Source organism: Capsicum annuum, chromosome 3 (genome assembly GCF_002878395.1).
Source record: "Capsicum annuum cultivar UCD-10X-F1 chromosome 3, UCD10Xv1.1, whole genome shotgun sequence".
Taxonomy (NCBI): domain Eukaryota; kingdom Viridiplantae; phylum Streptophyta; class Magnoliopsida; order Solanales; family Solanaceae; genus Capsicum; species Capsicum annuum.
In genome coordinates, this window is record NC_061113.1 from 1213337 (window position 1) to 1234111 (window position 20775).

At 35.7% G+C, this 20775-nt stretch overlaps 1 protein-coding gene across 1 annotated transcript; it reads right to left on the bottom strand.

The window, feature by feature from the left end:
• Window positions 1-17764: 17764 nt before the first annotated feature.
• Window positions 17765-20233, bottom strand: LOC107866550 (anthocyanidin 3-O-glucosyltransferase 2). The gene is given in 3 exon segments (XM_016712585.2): window positions 17765-18526; window positions 19264-19638; window positions 19640-20233. Coding segments are annotated over 3 exon segments (1446 nt in total). The 5' UTR covers window positions 20164-20233; the 3' UTR covers window positions 17765-17979.
• Between the last annotated feature and the right edge of the window lie 542 nt (window positions 20234-20775).

The following is a 20775-nucleotide window of genomic DNA, read 5'->3' on the forward strand; positions in this document are numbered from 1 at the left end:
GTGAAGCAAAGCTGTCTATTGTGTGTTGTGCTGCTAAGTCTGTAGTTCTCACCTCCGATTTTTCGGATATCTCATCTACTTCTTTATTACTATTTTCAACGCTTGAACCCGTGACCTAACGGTCACAATGCGAATAAAGAATTAAACTGTATGAATAAATAAGATATTAGCATAAATGAAGATCCAAAATAATTTTAAATAACGACAAAAAGAGATAAAGAAAAAAGAAACCTTGATAATTATGTGGAATTTGTTATTATCATAATACAATGTAGAAGCAATACTATCCAGAAAGTTAAACAGTGAAACAACTAAAAGAAAAAGTAGAAAAAATGAAGCAAATGAAGGCATAAAGTGTAAATGAATCATTGGAAGTTTCAACCGACCACTTCACTCTCAAATGTATTTTTCTTTTGAGACATCTCTTCCAAATTAAGATAGTTACTTCTCATTTTTTCACCAAGAATTTTTTGTCAACTCTCAACAATAGAAGATTTCTTTGAAAAGTTTGGCCTTGACTCTCCAGAAGAACGTCGAACAACAATTCAAATGAAGACGAAAAGAGAGATGAACAAAGTAATTTCGAGCAAACTACCAAATAGAGTGAATTTTTCTGACAATCGTTCAGCCGAGAGAGATATACTCTGGAAAGGGGAAATATTACCGATCAAATCCACAGAGATGTTTGCTGAATATTTGATTTGTGCCTTTTTGAGTCAAAATCTGAGAAATTAAGACAACCACAATGAAAAATTCAAAGGCAGGACTCTATATAGTTAGCCAGAAGAGGAAATTTTCGTCCACCCAATTGTTATGACTCCCCTCTTTTCTTAATTAGCCAATTGCTATGACTCTTCATTTGTTGTTGTCTCTGCCTCAAAATTCATTTGCCCTAGAACTGACATTGTGTATCAAAAACAGTAAACTGTTAATTTGAAACAGTTACATTCTTGTGAATAATTTGAAGAGAACTATTATCTGAAAGTGATGAACTTTCTACCACTACACCCAATTTTGGTCACGTTATTTGAAGGAGCAGTTATAAATTTTAAATTTTAAATTCTAATTTTATATGGGAGGCAATTTTATGGTCCTAATGCCACCATATTTTGTGCCATTGTTACATATATATTGCTGAAAAAATTTTAAAATATAATTCTATTTTAAAATTAATTCGAAGGTTTCCTTTCCACATAATTATTAAACTGTTATAATCAGAAAAGAGAATATTGGTATAAAATTATATTTCTAACAGCAGAAAAAATTGTAATAAATCAAATATTTAAAAACAGAAAATACTAAACTAATTGTCAAAATTTGAATTTTCTAAGGAAATGTAAAAGAAAATTCAAAAATAGATAACTAATAACTAATCTAACTATTTATTGTCTTAAACTAACACATGGCGTACTCTTATTAATAATATATAGATATAGATATAGATATAGATATAGATATAGATATAGATATAGATATAGATATAGATATAGATATAGATAGATATGATACTTTCTTTTTCGCTTAATTGCTCTATGTTGATCTCAAACTAACGAGGTTGAGTTTGAATTTGACTACTGCAGCAAAAGCACAAACTGAGTGGATATCTTGTTCCTTAAACTTAAGATCTTGAAACTGGCGAGGTTAGATATCTCAACGTGGGATGTCTTGGATGACTCATTTCCCATGCTTGAAACTGTAATTATACAAGATAGCAGTAAGCTTCTTGTTTATTCAACAATGAAGGAAGTACAGAATTTGATAGTGTTTATAGAAGAAGGGAAAGAAGAGAACTGAGAGAAGAAGAAGCTGAGAGAGAAGAGTAACTGCTTGTATTGAATGAATAGAACAATGAACATTGTTATGTATATATACTAGCTTGTGATATGCCTAACTAACTCAACTAGCCGTTAACTACTTTGTAACTAACTATTAGAACAGTTATAACTGAAAGCTGGAACCAAGTCTACTTAGTTTTCTGTTTGAGTTCACTACTTCTTCAATGTCTTCAACACTCCCCCTCAAGTTAGGAAGGTGTGAAGATGTCACAGATTCCTAGCTTGGTATTGAGATGAGTTTGTTAAGCTCTTGTCAGTCCTTTAGTCAGTATGTCTGCAGGTTGATCTTGAGTAGCAATGTAGTGTGTCTGGATCATTCCTTGGACTATTTTTTCCCTTATAAAGAAACAATCAATAACAATATGCTTTGTCCTCTCATGATATATTGGATTAGCATGTATTTGTAGTGCAGACTTGCTATCACTGAACACATCCACAGGTAGCATTGCTTCACTTCCAATTTCCTTCATCAGACCTAGAATCCATACTTGTTCAGCTGTCACTGCTGCAAGACTTCTGAACTCTACCTCAATTGAGCTCTTAGAGATAGTGTTTTGTTTCTTTGATTTCCAGGATACTACTGACTCTCCAATCTTCACAAAGTAACCAGTTACAGACCTTCTAGTTTGAGGACAAGCTGCCCAGTATGCATCACAGTAGGCACTCACTTTATTATCTGAACCACTAGACAACAACACACCTTGACTTGGTTGTCCTTTCACATACTTTACTACTCTTAGTGTTGCCTCCATGTGTGATCTTTTAGGATCTTGAAGAAACTGACTAAGTGTTTGAACACAAAAGGCTATGTTTGGCCTTATCATAGTTAGGTACAACAAATTTCCAATCAATTTTTGATAAGCACCTTGGTTTGCTGGTGGATCCTCTGTAGTCTGTCCATGCTTAACATGCTCATCAAACTGTCTAGATGTTATCTTGGTATTGTAGTCCATAGGCGTAGCTATAGGCTTGGTTGCTATTAAGCCTAGCTCAGATAGTAACTCTAAAGCATATTTTCTCTAATGCATCAGTATTCTTTTGTCAGACCTTGCAAATTCTATTCCTAGGAAGTATCTCAGCTCACCTAGATCCTTCATCTTGAAGTTTTGGAGTAAAATTGTCTTGGTGTCTTCTATCATCTTTACACTATCTCCTATGATCAACACGTCATCAACATATACTAGTACAAGAATGATGACTTCTGTTGTCTTCCTGATATATAAGGATGGATTATACTGATTCTGAATGAAGTAAGATCTTACCAAAACCTCTGATAGCTTGGTGTTCCATTGCCTTGGTGCTTGTTTAATACCACATAAGGATTTGAGTAGTCTACATACTGCATTCTCCCCCTGACTAGAAAATCCTTGCAGTAGATCTATGTACACTTCATCATAAAGATCACCATTTAGGAAAGCATTGTAGACATCCATTTGTTGGACACACCAGTGATTTCTCGCTGCTGCAGCAATTACAGTTCTTACTATCTTCATCTTCACTACTGGAGAAAATGTTTCTTGGTAATCAATGCCTTCTCTTTGTCCATAACCTTTTGCTACTAATCTTTCTTTAAACCTCTCAACTTCACCTGAGTCCTTATACTTCACTTTATATATCAATCTACAACCAATAGCCTTCTTTCCTTCAGGCAAGGTAACAACCTTCCAGGTGTTGTTAGAATTCAATGCTTCTATTTCATCCTTCATTGCTTCCACCTATATAGGGTCTTTACAGGCTTTAGAGTAGCTTGTAGGTTCAGTAACACATGAAGTGTTCATCACATAGCTCTTGTATGACTGAGAAAGTCTATCATAAGACACATGATTTGCAAGAGCATGAGGTACCTTCTTTGTGTTTTTGGAAACAAAGTCATTCATCCATGCAGGTGAAATTCTTTCTCTTGTTGACTTTCTTTGATCCTGAGATGCAATTGGTTGAGATGCAGCTTGTGTAGTGGTAGGAATGCTCGAGAGTTGTTGCTCTTGCTGAGTAGCCCCTTGACTTCTACTTGACCTCCTTTGGTATACCTTTGTCATGGACTGTCTGAGAGTAGGTTCCTTTAGTGGTAGCTGCTCTTTCTGACTATCTGAGGTAGTAGTCATTTGGGATGAGACCTGTATAGGAATCTGCATGACCTCAGTAGTTACTGGATACTGATCTTCTAAAGGGAACACATGTTGAGGTGCCTGAGGCTGCTTCTTGAGTTCCTTAAAAAGTAATATATCTTCCCTGAATGACACATCTCTACATATAGAAAAAATGTTAGTAGATAAATCATATAGAACATATCCTTTTTGAGTGCTAGAGTACCCCATCATGATGCATGTCCTTGTTCTAGACATGATTTTTTCATGTTCATTCAGTACTTTGGCATAGCACAGGCATCCCATTACTCTGAGATGATCACAATTTGGTTACTTACCATACAATTTTTCACAAGGACTCACAAGCTGAATGATTGGAGTAGGCAACATATTGATGATATATACTGCATTTAGAACATAATAACCCCAGAACCTTATTAGAATTTCAGCCTGAAATCTGATAGCTCTTGTCACTTCTAGGATGTGTCTGTGTTTTCTCTCAGCAACATTATTTTGTTGAGGAGAATATGGACGTGTAGTTTGATGAACTATGTCATGTTCCTAGAACAACTCTTTACATATTGAGTTGACAAACTCAGTACCATTATCAGTCCTCACTACTTTGATAACCTTGTCAAACTGAGTTTTGACATATACAAGAAAGTGTTGAATCTGAACACACACATCAGACTTGAGTTTTAACAGAAATATCCAAGTGTACCTTGAAAAATCATCAACCATTGTTAGAAAATATCTATTTTCATTCATAGTTGGTACTTTGTAAGTCCCCAAACATTTATGTGTACAAGATCAAAACAACATGTACTTTGACTATTAGTAGACAGAAAAGGTAACCTGGTTTGTTTAGCACTAGGACAAATACTACATTGCTCTATTCTATCTTCTATTACTTGAACTTCTTGAGATATAACTCTTTTCAGCACACGGGTTGATACATGTCCTAACCTTTGATGCCATAGATCTACTTAAGTTTGAGTTCTTTCCACAGATGGTTTACTAGATGCTTTAGTTGCTATTCAACCTTTTTCCTTGACTGATCTCTAAACACACATAGTCCTCCATCAAGCTTACTAATCCCCCTTACCTTTCCAGTATAAAGATCTTGAAAAACACAGAAATCAAGAAAGAAATTCACTGAGCAATACCACTCCTTAGTTACTTGTGATACTGATAGAGGGCTATATGTAAATTATGGGATGTGATAGACATCTGTGATGTTATTTCCTTCTGACAAGCAACTAGTTCCCACATGAGTGACCATTGTAGTGTCACCATTTGGTAGATATACCTTCTTTGGTTTTTCCAACTCTGTAACACTCTTGTTAAGTAACAGTTTTGAGTTTCCAACCATATGGTTAGTAGCACCAGTATCTATAATCCATAGCTGAGAATCAAAAGAGGATAGACAAGCAGAAATACCTACACTTGTTACATTTGCAGACTCACAAGGTGTGTTGACAAAGTTGTTTTTGTTGATCATTTGCAAGATTTGACCATATTGTTCCTTGGTGAATGCAATATTTTCCATCTGACTCAACTGCTCCAGCTGACTATCAGACACTAGAGACTGTCCTGCATCCTTAGTAGACCACTTCTGCATAGAATGAGAGTACTGACCTTCACACTGATCATAGCTACCCTGATCCATTGAAGACACATTGTAAGCTGTGTTGTTCCCTTTATGTTTGAACTTCTTCTTGGCCTTTTAATCTTGAGGATAGCCTATTATCTTCCAGCAATTTTCCTTAGTGTGCCCCTTTAGTTTACAGAAATCACATTGCAGATTAAAATTTTTCTTGAACTTCTGATTGTTGTTTTCACCTGGACCATTACAGAAATCTCTAGGTTCTTGGCATTAACTAAAGGATTCATTCCCAAGATTCCAACTTGACTTGCAACAGATTTTTGACTTTCATCACTTATGATCATTGCATAAGCTTGGTTCATATTTGGGAGAGGGGTCATAAGCAAGATTTGACTTCTTGCTTGTGTGTAGGTCTCATTCAGACCCATAAGAAACTGAAACAGTTTCAGTTTCTATAGATGTAGTACATATTTTTTTGATTTCTCACATTCACACCCAGGTGCAGGCACAAGAGCCTTAAATTCTTCCCACAAATCTTTTAGTTTCGAGAAATACACAGACACTGATGTAATTCCTTGCGACAATGTGGCTATATCTTTGAGCAGATTAAAGGTTCTTGCCCCATCAACTTTGTTAAACCTTTCAGATAGCTCATTCCAAACTACACTGGCTACAGATGCATACATGATTCCACCAAATAACTCTTTAGAAACTGAATTCATGATCCAAGAAAGTTCAATTTCATTGACTATTTCCCAGTGACTACTTAACTCATTTGAGAACTTATCTTTAGAGCATGTTCCACCTACCATGCCCAACTTATTTCTCTCTAGTAAGGCTATACGCATGGATCTAAACCAGACTGAAAAATTCTCAATTCCTATCAATTGAAAAGAGATAATTTGTATGCCTGTCATGACCCAAACCGGGGCCCTAGTCGTGACTAGCATTCCCGAACCATGAAGGTCCGAGACGCCCTCTGTCTATCGGGTAATCATGCATAGCATTCATATAAAAAAGATAATGCTGAAATAGAAATCTAATACGGAAATATGGTCAGTCTGAATGTGATCATAATACTCAAAACTAAAATTCAAAATATATCTGGATAATAATAATGTCTGACTTAGTCTGCAAAATCTCTACTATGAACTAAACAAAACTGTCTAAAAACTGAGACAAGGACCCTAGTAGACCAACACATGACTAAAGATAAATATTTGAAAGTAAACAGGCCTTCTGGAATATAGAAGGCTCACCCCTGCACAATCCGCTCTGCGATCTGAAATACCTACAATTTATCTGGACATCTAGACTATGTCTCAAAACATCGAAGGAGGGGGGTCAGCACAAATGTACTGGCACGTGAAGCAATCCAAAATAAAGTATTTGAACATATATATAATAGATGAGAACAATTTTCATCAACACATCATGAATAAAATTGTTTCTGAAAACACTTGGGCATCATTCGAAAATCATAAGACATTCTTGTCAAAACAATTTCTGATCTTTGTATTACTTCTGAGTTAGGTGGCACTCCCCTACAAGTCTGATATTCCACGGGCTATATGGAATCCGCCATTGACTCGGCGGGGAAGCCCCCAACCCAAGTGTGCCGCAAGGGTTGAAGTGTCTGAGTCTGATACACCATACAGCACTTAAGCCAGCGTATAATAATATACCCGAATAGGCAAATCACGATTTTAGACAATGAGTTGCCTGAAGTCACGCCTTCTTCGGGGACCACCTAACATCTTTTTATGCCCAATTTTTAACTTTTTCTGAACATGTATCATTCTAAAATTTCTAAATCATGAAAGTCTGATAAAACCTGATTTCTGAACTAGTCTGTGTCTATTATGGCATTTGTCTGAGTTGGTATCGTCATACCAAGACTTACAAGTCCTATTTCTGAGCCATAATGAATTAAGCATGATCTTTCATAAAAGTGTAGTTTCAGACCACCCAAACATGTAATTTGCATAAGAGAATTCATGTTCCAAAACTCAAGTCAAAACAATGCAAAAACTTTCATCAAACATATGGTGGTCATGTACTTTGGTAAAAAACATGCACCTTTTCATTATATGTATGTTCAACATTCATCGACATAAAAAACACTCTCTTTGAAAGAAGAATCATAATTCAAAATCATTATTCACGACAATTCATGACATGCTTTTCAATACGAAATCAAACCATCTCATAGAGTATCGTAAGGGAATAAAATTATCACAAGAGATGGACTTGTCATAAAACATGCTCTCAAATTCATATTTTGAGGCTTAAAATACATACATACATATATATATATAACTTTCAAATCATTTTGGAGAAGGCCAAAAGACCAAAACAATGTCAATAAAGCTTCTAAAACCTAAACATGTATTTAAATCCGAAAACTCCTTTCTTAGAACATGATTTCTATGCCCATGAGATTTTTGGAAAACTCCGCTTACCTCTCTTTAAGAAATTAAGGGATGATCCTTGAAGCCTAAGATGTGGGGATTCCAAATCTCCAATTATCTTCCAAAACCCGCGGTTGAATCTTGAGTTATTTTGGATTTTTATTTGAAACCCTAAGGGGTGTTCTTGAGAGAAAATTTGATGAATTGGGGGCTAAATTTGGTGTTATAGACAAAATTTGGGTGAGGTAAAATGACTAAAATTCCCCTAAGAAAACAAACAAAGTCGACACTATCCCTCATTTGACAAGCTGACAGGCTGAAGTAAAACGGGTATAACTCCTTACGCAGATGTTGGATTTGGATGAAACTAGTTGCATAGGAAATAAAACTCAAAGATATTTCATTTGATAGGTACCAGCTTTCCCAGTTCATTATATTCAGAGAGTTATGATTGTTTGAATTTGACACTGAAATGCTGAAAACTGGGCAATAGGCTATGCATTTTGCTACTGTTTTGAAGTCTAAACGCAGCCTTATGCGTTTCAAAAAATTCCGAAACTTATCCGAGATGTACTATGAGCTTTCCCGATCATAACGCAACTTGAAAATCAAAAAATAGATAACGGGAAGGTTGAAAAGTTGTATCCCAAAGATTGCCAGCTAAAATGACTCTAAGTCCTCATTACACTTAGAAAAATTTTCAAGTTTTTAAGTCTAAGAGCACTCTATTAAAGTCTAATCCATGCACGACTTTTACGGGGTATTACATTATCTCTCCCTTGGGATCATTCATCCTCAAATGATGGGTAGGAACTTGTTGAAGCCTTAAAGGTATGAAATAACGCGGACACGACATGTCCTCTAATAAAGAATACACTAATCTGAAACATGACCATATGGCTAGAACTATTGATATACTGAATTCTTATATCGGACATGCATATCAGATGCATGGAATACATGACTGAAGCTAATCATAAGCTGAGTTCTCATAATGAACATGCATATCTGATGCATGGATTTGTTACTGAATTGTTCTCATGGACGCAGAACTGAATACACTGATAAGCTAAATTTTTTCTATTGGACATGCATTTCTAATGCATGCATATCTGACTGAACTGACGTATAAACGTATGACTGAATATGCAATGATAACTGGTGCGAAGCTTGTAATAAGAATCTATGCATGCAACTGAATGGGGTATCTCCCCCTTGGGACCTATGTCCCTCTATGAATGCTCAATTCACTAAGATGCTCAGAAAACTGAGGCGATGCACAGGGCACATATGAATTGAATCATAACTGAACCTCTGGAATCTGAATCTAATGCATAATGCATGAACTGGACTATACTCGCAACTACTGGTATACTCTATCTTGGAATAGTAGCATGTCTGAGATTTCTAGTAGCATGAACAAATGAAAAGACGAGAAAACAAGTCATGCAAATCTGACTATTAAACTGACTTACTGACTATACAGACTGAATTATGCAGGACCTTCATACTTAACTGGAGTATCTCTTCAACACTCTCTCTAAAGAAGTTTATACAGTAATAGGGAGCCATGAATCTTGGGTTTGGATTACACAAGACATCCAACTGAGAAAATCACAACATTGACACTACTCTGTAGTCTGGAATATAGACATATAAATCATAAATTAAGATGGAAGGCCTTTGGCAACACAACTTCTTACTTTTAAGCTTAGCACACTTCTCGAATATCCCTAACTATACTATTCTCATTAAATACCATACTCATTCAATCTAGCTTAAAATTCTCATATGAGCATTGACAAATCTTTCTACTAATGTCTAAAATAGCTTAATCCTCTTCACCATGATCAGGACTAACTCCAACTCACAAAATACTACATGCCACTCCACGATACAAGTCTAAACCATAAGATTCAACCTTCTATATCTCTTAAAAGATCACACCCTAAGCCTATCAATATAACCACATATGAACTTCAAAACAAACACTCATAAAGACACATTTTGCATATTCTACTAACCATCTATCGATATAGCTCCCACACGCTACCCCAAGAATATAAACACACACACCTTATTTGGCCCCAACCTTACTTCACACTTATGGCCTTATCTAAAACAAGCATACCATAATCTTTCATCAACAAGAAATATTTACTCCTCACCATTATCATCACATAAAAAGGAGTTACTAAAGATTAGAACATAAGATCTTGAAGCAGGGAAGGATATTATATGAAACTTGACACTCAACTGAGTCCTGAGGAATAGCAAATCAACATCCGGGATTTATCAAAGAAAATCTGAATTGGGGCATACATGACTATAAGATAAATCTCGTCAATCATAAAGAGTATAGAATGAATTATGGGAACTGAGCACACCATAAGTATATGAGTCATGATCTGCATGACCTCAATTTGAAGTTTATAACATATGGAATGTGATTCCGACGACTGAATGAGATGGAACTCCTCATTTTAGAACTGGAAGAGCACGTGATTCTCTATCATATACATGAACATGAACTATGATCATGGAACTAAAACGTAAAGCTTCAGTAGGCATTGGGATCACTGAAATATACTGAGATAAGAATGGGTTGAATCTCACCCTCACTTTCTGATGTTCTATATCATCATGACATTACTACTAGAATCTGAGAGCCTGACTTGGTTATTCGTTCTATCATCTCCCCCTTGGATTTAAGCCATCATATTAAGTTCAAGAGATCCCTTATTACTAGACTCTAAACTGAATTACACTCACCGCACTCTGGGGTATGGAATACAACAATACACATAATTAAATAGAAATTTAACCCGAAAGACCACACATGAAAGTGGAAAGCCCACTGCTAATACTACCTTCTGAGATACACTCTATATTTCGATAGCCCCAATAGTCATAGTATAACGCTTGCACACTTATTTCTATCGGTTCAACCTTCAAAGCTCAAACTTAGATTTCTAACACTTAACATGGATATCACCGAGCCTTTGATGAACCATACCACTTTCATCATAGCCTACCAATATCGCGACTCCAAACTTATATCTCGTTACTATGAGAATCAAGATCATATAAAAGAGCCTAACACTATCAATCAAAACTCTTTAACCTGGCTATTTAGAGCTCATATAACATCTACTAGTCTTTCTCCATCTAGCAACTCAATGGTACTACTAGCCACACACAACATATAATAGTCTTAGAGAAATTCCACAACCTCATATCACCTTAGCATACTTCTACATCATACATACAACATCATACTTCATTACAAATTTAAATAAACTTAATCTCTTGTGTACACTGTTCAAGCCTATTAGATCACTTCTATAAAGCTGGTATCATTACTCAAGCAATCATCAAAACTACCTTAATGGCCATCAACTGTGCAAACTTAATGTCTAGTGGTAAAAATGATTTACAATCCAACCTTACACATAATTATCACTTGGACACTACGAAATAAACATCAAGAAACACTAGTATGCTAGAACTTCACAACCACAATAATCGATCATGACCTTACGTCTTTCCTTATCATAATCCATTTGCACGTACTATTTCAACACATCAAGCCTACTAATTTAATCTCACAAAACATGCATCATCAATCTCATGCCACTATTCCTGCATCCACATTCTACATTAAATTCAAGCCAATGGTCTAGCATTAATCATCTACTATCAATAAAGAAGGCAACATAATATACTAGTCCGTCAAATCTAAACATTCTATCCAAATACCTCACAAATCTACTACATACCTTCTCACAAGTAGTACTAGTTTACAACTACCAATAAAAGAAGGTCAAGGGGGTAAAGTCACATAATAGGCATGGTCAACCTTAATATGATATTATAACCCCATACAATCTTATCTACTTATACTGATCTCTCACCTCCTACTTACTTACTCAATCTTATGCAAACAGATTCAGCTATACATATATTAAACCAACACAAGAACAACAAGTTGGACAGCAAGCTACTAGTGAATCGAAATAGGCCTCATACGGCTTCACTAGACTTTGATTTTTGTGTTTTGAACAAGAAATGAAATGAATAACAAAGCAACTATGCTAGTGAATCAAAAGAGACCAACACGGCTTCACTAGACTTTAATTTTTCAAAAACACCATGATAATAAGATTACATATTACAAGAGATAGAAAATTGACACACAATATTCAATGATCTAAGGATACACATCTTACTCTGTATAAATAAAATCTGAGTCAAACACCCCATAGACTACCATACAATCCGCACATACTACTAGCTACCACATTAGTCCATCACCATAAGGGGGGTAAATCATTCTCGAACATCAGTTATTCAACTAAAATATTCATTTACACAAAACTCACCATTACTCTGACTTCTAACTTTATGACTTCACATCCCCAACTTCTTGGTCCAATATCACTACCAATAGGTCATTACAATAATACTTTAACGCATACTACTATTCGGGTGGAAATACAGTTCCAACATTCTACTACACATCATCCCCCCTTAAGCAAGACATTTGTAACATAAATTTGAAGGGGATTAAATGCAATTAATACCTCAAGCTGAAAAGCACAATTCCATCAGGATCAATGTTTACATTGGAATCAATACACATTGAAGCACTAACGGACTCTTCTCAAGTCCTTGCACAAATTTTAAATCTTATATGGTTTAATCAGAAAGGACCATACCATTTAGATTCTAAACTTCTGTACTTGAATCACCTCAATAATGAGGCATATCTGAGGACATTAGAGTAAGGAAAGAATTTGGGATGACTTTTTACTTTCGTATGGGCGACTCCATAGGACAAATTAGAGTATGAAAGAGGAACATTTTGACTCTATTGCATGAAATAGAACATTAAGAAAGATAGACATTCCTAAACGCCTAGTAGCCTCCTTCTTATAAGTGTGGCGCGCTACACACCTATAAATAAGCTCTACCCGACGTGATTTCGCAAACACCCTAGGATCATGAACCATGCTTTGATACCAAATTTGTCACGACCCGAACTGGGGCCCTGTCCATGACGAGCATTCCCGAACCGTGAAGGCCCGGGACGCCCTCTGTCTATCTAGTAATAATGTACAACATTCATATAAAAAAGATAATGCGAAAATAGAAATCTAATATGAAAACATGGTCAATCTAAATGTGATCATAATACTCAAAACTAAAATGCAAAATATATCTTGATAATAATAATGTCTGACTCAGTCTGGAAAATTTCTACTATAAACTAAACAAAGCTGTCTGAAAACTGAGACAAGGCCCCCAGTAGACCAAAACATGACTAAAGATAAATATCTGAAAGTAAACAGGCCTTCTGGAATATAGAAGGCTCACCCCTGCACAATCTTCTCTGCGATCTGAAATACCTACTGTTTATCTGGACATTTAGACTGTGTCTCAAAACCTGGATGGATGGGGGTCAGCACAAATGTACTGGCATGTGAAGCAATCCAAAATAAAGTATTTGAACATATATATAATAGATGAGAGAAATTTTCATCAATACATCACGAATAAAATAGTTTCTAAAAATACATGGGCATCATTCGAAAATCATAAGACATTCTTGTCAAAATAATTTCTGATCTTTGTATTACTTCTGAGTTAGGTGGCACTCCCCTATAAGTCTGATATTCCACAGGCTATATGAATCCGCAATTGACTCGGCGGGGAAGCCCCCAACCCAAATGTGCCGCAAGGGTTGAAGTGTCTGAGTTTGATACGCCACATGGCAGTTAAGCCAATGTATAATAATATACCCGAATAGGCAAATCACGATTTTAGACAATGAGTTGCCTGAACTCACGCCTTCTTCGGGGACCACCTAACATCTTTTTATGCCCAATTTTAACTTTTTCTGAACATGTATCATTCTAAAATTTCTAAATCATGAAAGTCTGATAAAACCTGATTTCTGAACTAGTCTGTGTCTATTATGGCATTTGTCTGAGTTGGTATCGTCATACCAAGACTTACAAGTCCTATTTCTGAGCCATAATGAATTAAGCATGATCTTTCATAAAAGTGTAGTTTCAGACCACCCAAACATATAATTTGCATAAGAGAATTCATGTTCCAAAACTCAAGTCAAAACAATGCAAAAACTTTCATCAAACATATGGTGGTCATGTACTTTGGTAAAAAACATGCACCTTTTCATTATATGTATGTTCAACATTCATCGACATAAAAAACTCTCTCTTTGAAAGAAGAATCATAATTCAAAATCATTATTCACGACAATTCATGACATGCTTTATAATACGAAATCAAACCATCTCATAGAGTATCATAAGTGAATAAAATCATCACAAGAGAGGGACTTGTCATAAAACATGCTCTCAAATTCATATTTTGAGGCTTAAAACACATACATACATATATATAACTTTCAAATCATTTTAGGAAGGCCAAAATACCAAAACAATGTCAATAAAGCTTCCAAAACATAAACATGTATTTAAATCTGAAAACCTTTCTTAGAACATGATTTCTATGCCCATGAGACTTTAGGAAAACCCCGCGTACCTCTATTTAAGAAATTAAGGGATGATCCTTGAATCTTACGATATGGGGATTCCAAATCTCCAATTATCTTCCAAAACCCACGGTGGAATCTTGAGTTATTTGAGATTTTTATTTGAAACCCCTAAGGGGTGTTATTGAGAGAATTTGAGAAAAGGATTATATTTTGATGAATTGGGGGCTAAATTTGGTGGTATAGACGAAATTTAGGTGAGGTGAAATGACTAAAATTCCCCTAAGAAAACAAACAAAGTTGAAACTGTCCCTCAGTTGACAAGCTGACAGGCTGAAGTAAAACGGGTATAACTCCTTACTCAGATGTTGGATTTGGATGAAATTGTTTTGAAATCCAAACGCAGCCTTATGCATTCCGAAACTTATCCGAGATGTACTATGAGTTTGTCCGATCATAACGCAACGTGAAAATCTAAAAACGGATGTCGGGAAGGTTGAAAAGTTGTATCCTGAAGATTGCCAGCTAAAATGACTCTAAGTCCTCATTACACTTAGAAAAATTTTCAAGTTTTTAAGTCTAAGAGCACTCTATTAAAGGCTAATCCATGCACGACTTTTACGGGGTGTTACAATGCCACTTATATCAGAAGGGCTGAGAAAGAGAGGATGATTGTAATCCAATAAATTGGGAGTAGCTCTGCTTGTTTCAGCCATATTCACATGAACAGTTTGATTATCCATTGCAGTAGCTCTACAATCCTTGATTGCAGACTTCTTGATCTTGATTCAATCTACTAGAATCGACCTTGCTCTACTAGTATTCTAGTGAGTAATGGGTTTGACACCATGTAATTATATAAGATAGCAGTAAGCTTCTTGTTTATTCAACAATGGAGGAAGTACAGAGTTTGATAGTGTTTGTAGAAGAAGGGAAAGCAGAGAACTGAGAGAAGAAGATGAGAGAGAAGAGTAACTGCTTGTATTGAATGAATAGAACAATGTACATTGTTATGTATATATACTAGCTTGTGATATGCCTAACTAACTCAACTAGCCGTTAACTACTTTGTAACTAACTATTAGAACAGTTATAACTGAAAGCTGGAACCAAGTCTACTTTGTTTTCTGTTTGAGTTCACTACTTCTTCAATGTCTTCAACAGAAACACTTCTTATAAATGCTTGTCCAGAGCTCGAGGAGATCCCTTTCAGCTTTGCTGATATTCTGACAGTGAAACAGATTAAATTGATTAGGTGCGACAACAAAACTCTGGAGGCTTCAGCATTGAAAATTAAGAATGACATCGAAGAGAATGAAGGATGCGACCGTGTAGACCTCATCACTATCGAAGTAACTAGAAACAAACTCATATGTGTTGTTTTTGAGTGTGTACGTGCATCTAATTTCAGAAATATGATTCCTGGATGCCGCGATTAAAGCCCACAACATAAAAATATGATATTGTTTTTTTGATTTTTCACTTGTCCCTTCGTGTAGCATCTTCTTTTTATCCTAAAATTATGCCAGATTTCTGTTAGTTGTTCCATATTGATCAGGGTGCTCCGCGGAAGGAACAAGGATACTGCTGGCTCTATTATATGTGTTGATTTAAATGCTAATAGATTTTAGGAAGGTAATTAACTTCTTGTACCAATTATGGGAGTCGATTACTCGTGTTCATATCAAAGAGTGGTGCCTTGGATATGTCGCGTTCCTTACTTGTTAAAACACTTGTTATAAGAGTGTGTGACGAGGTCGAGGAGATCCCTCCTGGGCTTTGCAGATATTCCAACACTGAAACAAATCTCTTAGACAACTGCAGACAGAATCGATGGAATTCTTTCTTCGCTATTAGCTCATGCTCAAGTTTATTGTGCGGCTAACCAATACGCTCATCCTCCTATATTGTAACACTGCTACCGACTGCTAAGTTTGGTTTGATTGCTCTGTTTTTCTGTATATTTTAGATGATTGGAGACCAATATTATATCTGTCAAATCATCGTTCTGTCTTTATGTTTTTTTAGAGTAGTGGTTGTTTTGTATAATCCCGTCGTCTTACAGCTTCTACGCAACACCTGCAAAATTTAATCAAGGATAGCAGTACAACAAAGTAAACACAAATTACAATTATTTCACGCAACACTTGAAATTACTCAAGAAAAAAAAAAACTGAAGGCATTAATTTTTATGCCAACTACACCTGAAAACATAGGTTGTGGTGCAGTGGTGTGATCATTTCGATCGGGCTGTAATTGCCGGACATACTCATGCAACCCATCCCGAACCTGAAAACTTCTAGTCCTTACGAACCTGGAAGATTCTGCTATAGCGATATAAGAATGTCCGGCTATGAGACCTACCAATCAAACATAGATGAAAGTTTGAAACCCTTGGGAGTGTTCTTGAGAATTTTTAAATGAATGTGGATGTATTTTGGAGAATTGGGGACTGAATTTCGTGTTTATGGCTGAATAAGGTGGGAAAAGGATCATTTTGCCCCAAAAATGGAGTGTTTAAGTCACTTGAAACCATAAGATATGCGCCGCATATGATATCGCATATATTTACATAGGCGCCGCATATGATATCGCCTACATTTACATAGGCACCGCATATGATACCGCCTATATTTACATAGGCGCCGCATATGATATCGCCTATATTTACATAGGCGCCGCATATGCTTTCCAGTGGCCATGTGGGATTGGTTAGGCGACACATACTACTTTGAAAGGCCATAACTTCTTGCTCGGGTGTCCGATTTTAGCAAAATTAGTATCGTTGGAAAGCTAACTCGAAAACCTATCATTTTACACATAGTAGGCTCTCTAATTCGACATATACAAAAAGTCTTGGTCGATAGAAGTTGACACAAATTATAATGTCCACTTAAACTTAATCGATCGAAGTAGTTTTCAACTCGTCCTTGAGTCAAAGGACCTCTATGGTCTAAATTCAAGCTTGAATGGATTCACTTACTACGCAAATAATTAACATGCCATATTGGCATAGGATTTATGGCTCTGCGATTATCAACGCATCAGAGTCATGGTTTTTATTCTAGTCCGAAATGCGGGGTGTTACACCTAGGCTACCACCATAGGCCCCATGAAAAATTACAAACATGGATCGCACCGCGAATACAGGCCGGATCAACAAAATGCAGGTCACAAACTATAACAAAAGCTATCACGAATAGAATTTGAATACCGTAAATGAAAAATATAAAGCAAAAACTACTAATAAATGGAACAAAAAATGGTAACTTGCCTACCAACTACACAATTCACTCAAATGCAATTCTAAGAAAACCAGAACTTTCTTCATCAATCAAAAAGTGAAAAGTACAATCCATTTTAAAAATAGATGGACACTTATACCAAATATCTTTTCTCTTCTTTTTTTCATCATGTTAAGAACTAAGGATTTTACTATATAACATATGTGATTCTACTACCTCACATCAATATAAGTATCGAATAACTCAGTCCACCGAGCTTGATCGCTGTGTAACTTGTCTTAGGAAATGTTATTGGTGTTTACATCCTCAATTAGAAGTCCAAGAGAGTTATAAGATGATCCCCCTTCCGCCATAGCTACTCGGCTCTTCGCCCTCATTTCCTTTACTCTTTTCCTCACTTCATTCTCTTCGCTTTTTACCATCAACCTTATTAAACCGCGTTCAATATCTTGAGCGCGCACTATATCAACTTGACTATTTTTCCCCTCGAAATCAACAACATAGTCCAATTTTATCTCCTCAGCGAGTCCCAATTCTTTCACTAACAAGAATGCATTCATTTGTTGTTCTGCATAGATTGGCCAAGTTGCAATTGGCACACCAAAATACACACTTTCTAGAATTGAATTCCATCCACAATGTGACACAAATCCTCCTATCGATGGATGGGATAATATCGTTACTTGCGGTGCCCATCCTATTATTTTTCCAATCTCTTTTGTTCTCTCCAAGAATCCTTCTGGCAGCACTTCTTCATAGTTGTTGTAAGTTGTTGGTATATCTACTTTTCCCTTTGGTGGAGATTTTCTTAAAGACCACAAAAACCTGTTTGAAAATTACAATCGAATATCACAGAATTAGAAATAGGTATTTGAGGTTTGAAGATCTATGTTACTCGGACTTTTCAAAAATGCTGATGGATGCTTGTTGGATTCTCCAAAAAACACTATAAGAGATATAACGGAAAGCCGCTTCAAGATATGAAAATCTTACATCACAAAAAACAATCCTTAATCCCAATCAATAGAGATAAGCATCCAGTAACCCCCAACACACACACGCAAACTATGGTCAATGTTGCTACGACACACACCAACTTCACAGAGGTTTTGTTAGCCCCCGAACTCAATTTTAGCGTATATTTGTCACCTTTTTGTGCTAACGTGATACCTTTATTACATAAAATGGAGCTCACGTCAAAGGTGTCACATCAGCTAAAAAGGATGACAAAAATATGTTAAAATTTAGTCGGGGGCTAATAGGGACCCGTGAAGTTGGAGTGCATCGTAGCAAATTTGATCATAGTTCGAGAGGTACTAGATGCTTTAATCCAATGAATATTCCCCCAACTACCAGTTGTTCCTTTTTCCTACCTGAAATTTCACCATCGCACAGGTACAAAAAGAGAACAAATTGATAGTTGCGGTATGTTTTGTCAAATAGTTGGCGATACTTCAGGCGGGAAACTCGCAAACCTAATAGTTTAGATATGAAATTTGAAAAACCAAGATAATTTAGGTATGTTTTTTCTACCATTCCCACTATAAAAAAACTACAATTACCTGTGACCAAAATGCTCTAGTGCAGTTGCAATTTCTTTGATCTGTTCTGCTTCAAAACTTCCCATACTACCAAAGCACAAAAACACTACAGATGAATCCTGTTGATCATCTAACCACTTAATAATACTTTCAGTCTCCGATGGATTACTTAGACAATGACCGCTTTTTTCAAAACTAACCACTGGACCAACTGGATAAATTTTTGGAACCCTCATCTCAGAATTCGATAGAGCCTGAAGAGAAAACGATTCAAGCTCGAAAAATGTATTAACAATAATCCCTTTAGTCTCTTTGAATCGACGAATTCCATTAAAAAACAGCTTTGACGCGACTCTTGAATCTAACAAATGCTCAGGCAAAACATTAGTAGGACAGATTTTTAAAACTTGGGATCGATAATTCCTCATTCGAGTTCATGTACTTAGACGTGTCTAAATTTTGTTCATTTCTCAGGACTTCGAAATGAAGACATAAGCCAAGAAAAGCAGCGTTTGAAGCAAAGTAAATATAACTCGGGACATTAAACTCGTTGGCCATGTCAATCATCGAGGTACAAAACATGTCAAGAATGAAACCAGAACACGAACTTGTTTTGGAAATGTTGTGAACATATTCTCGTACGAGTGATTTGTGACCATCGATGAAATCATAGAGGAACGTCTCGTGGTTCTTGAGGAATCCAGAAGATGTTTGTTCATCTAGAGTGATATCGACGAATTTCAAACGGGGTTGAGAATTGAGAGAATGAATGAAATTTTGTACCCCATAGTCTAAAGGAAGTTTCATTATGAGAACAGAAATGGAAAAATTTTCATCTCTTTTTAGTATTTGTTTTGCAAATTCAATGGCTGATACTAGGTGACCTAATCCTGCTAGAGGAATGAAAATTAATTCTTTCATGGTGATGGAGTATTTTTGTTAATTTATTTGTGGGAAAAGTATTTAGAGTTTATATAGATATATCATGACTAAAAGTTGTGATATTTTTTAGGAATAGAAATTTGAAGTTCCAAAGTTCAAAGAGAACATGTGTATTTTGAATGTTGGCTAGTATTTAGGTAAGAAAAGTCTTTGGATAGTGACATTGGTATGGTATGCATGTGTGAGAGGAAATTCATTATGAACCATAAAATGGTTATAAAGTAAAGGAATTCAATTTACAAATCATCTATGGTGCTCAAACTTTTTAAAAATATCATCAAACGTGTATTGGATTCTTCAAAAATAATGTATTTTTTAGTGATCCAACATGAATGCGGCAACATTTTTAGAGAGTCCAAACATGAAATTTGAGGAAAAAGAGAATTTCTTCTAGAGTTCGTGCTCTAAAAATAAAAATCAATAATGTGTTGAACATGAGCTTGTTGTCATGCTAGTTATGTTGCAAAGTCTAATATTTTACTTTTCTTACAATGGACTTTTCCAAATTCTAGATGAAAATAATAATAATAATAATAATAATAATAATAATAATAATAATAATAATAATAATAATAATAATAATAATAATAA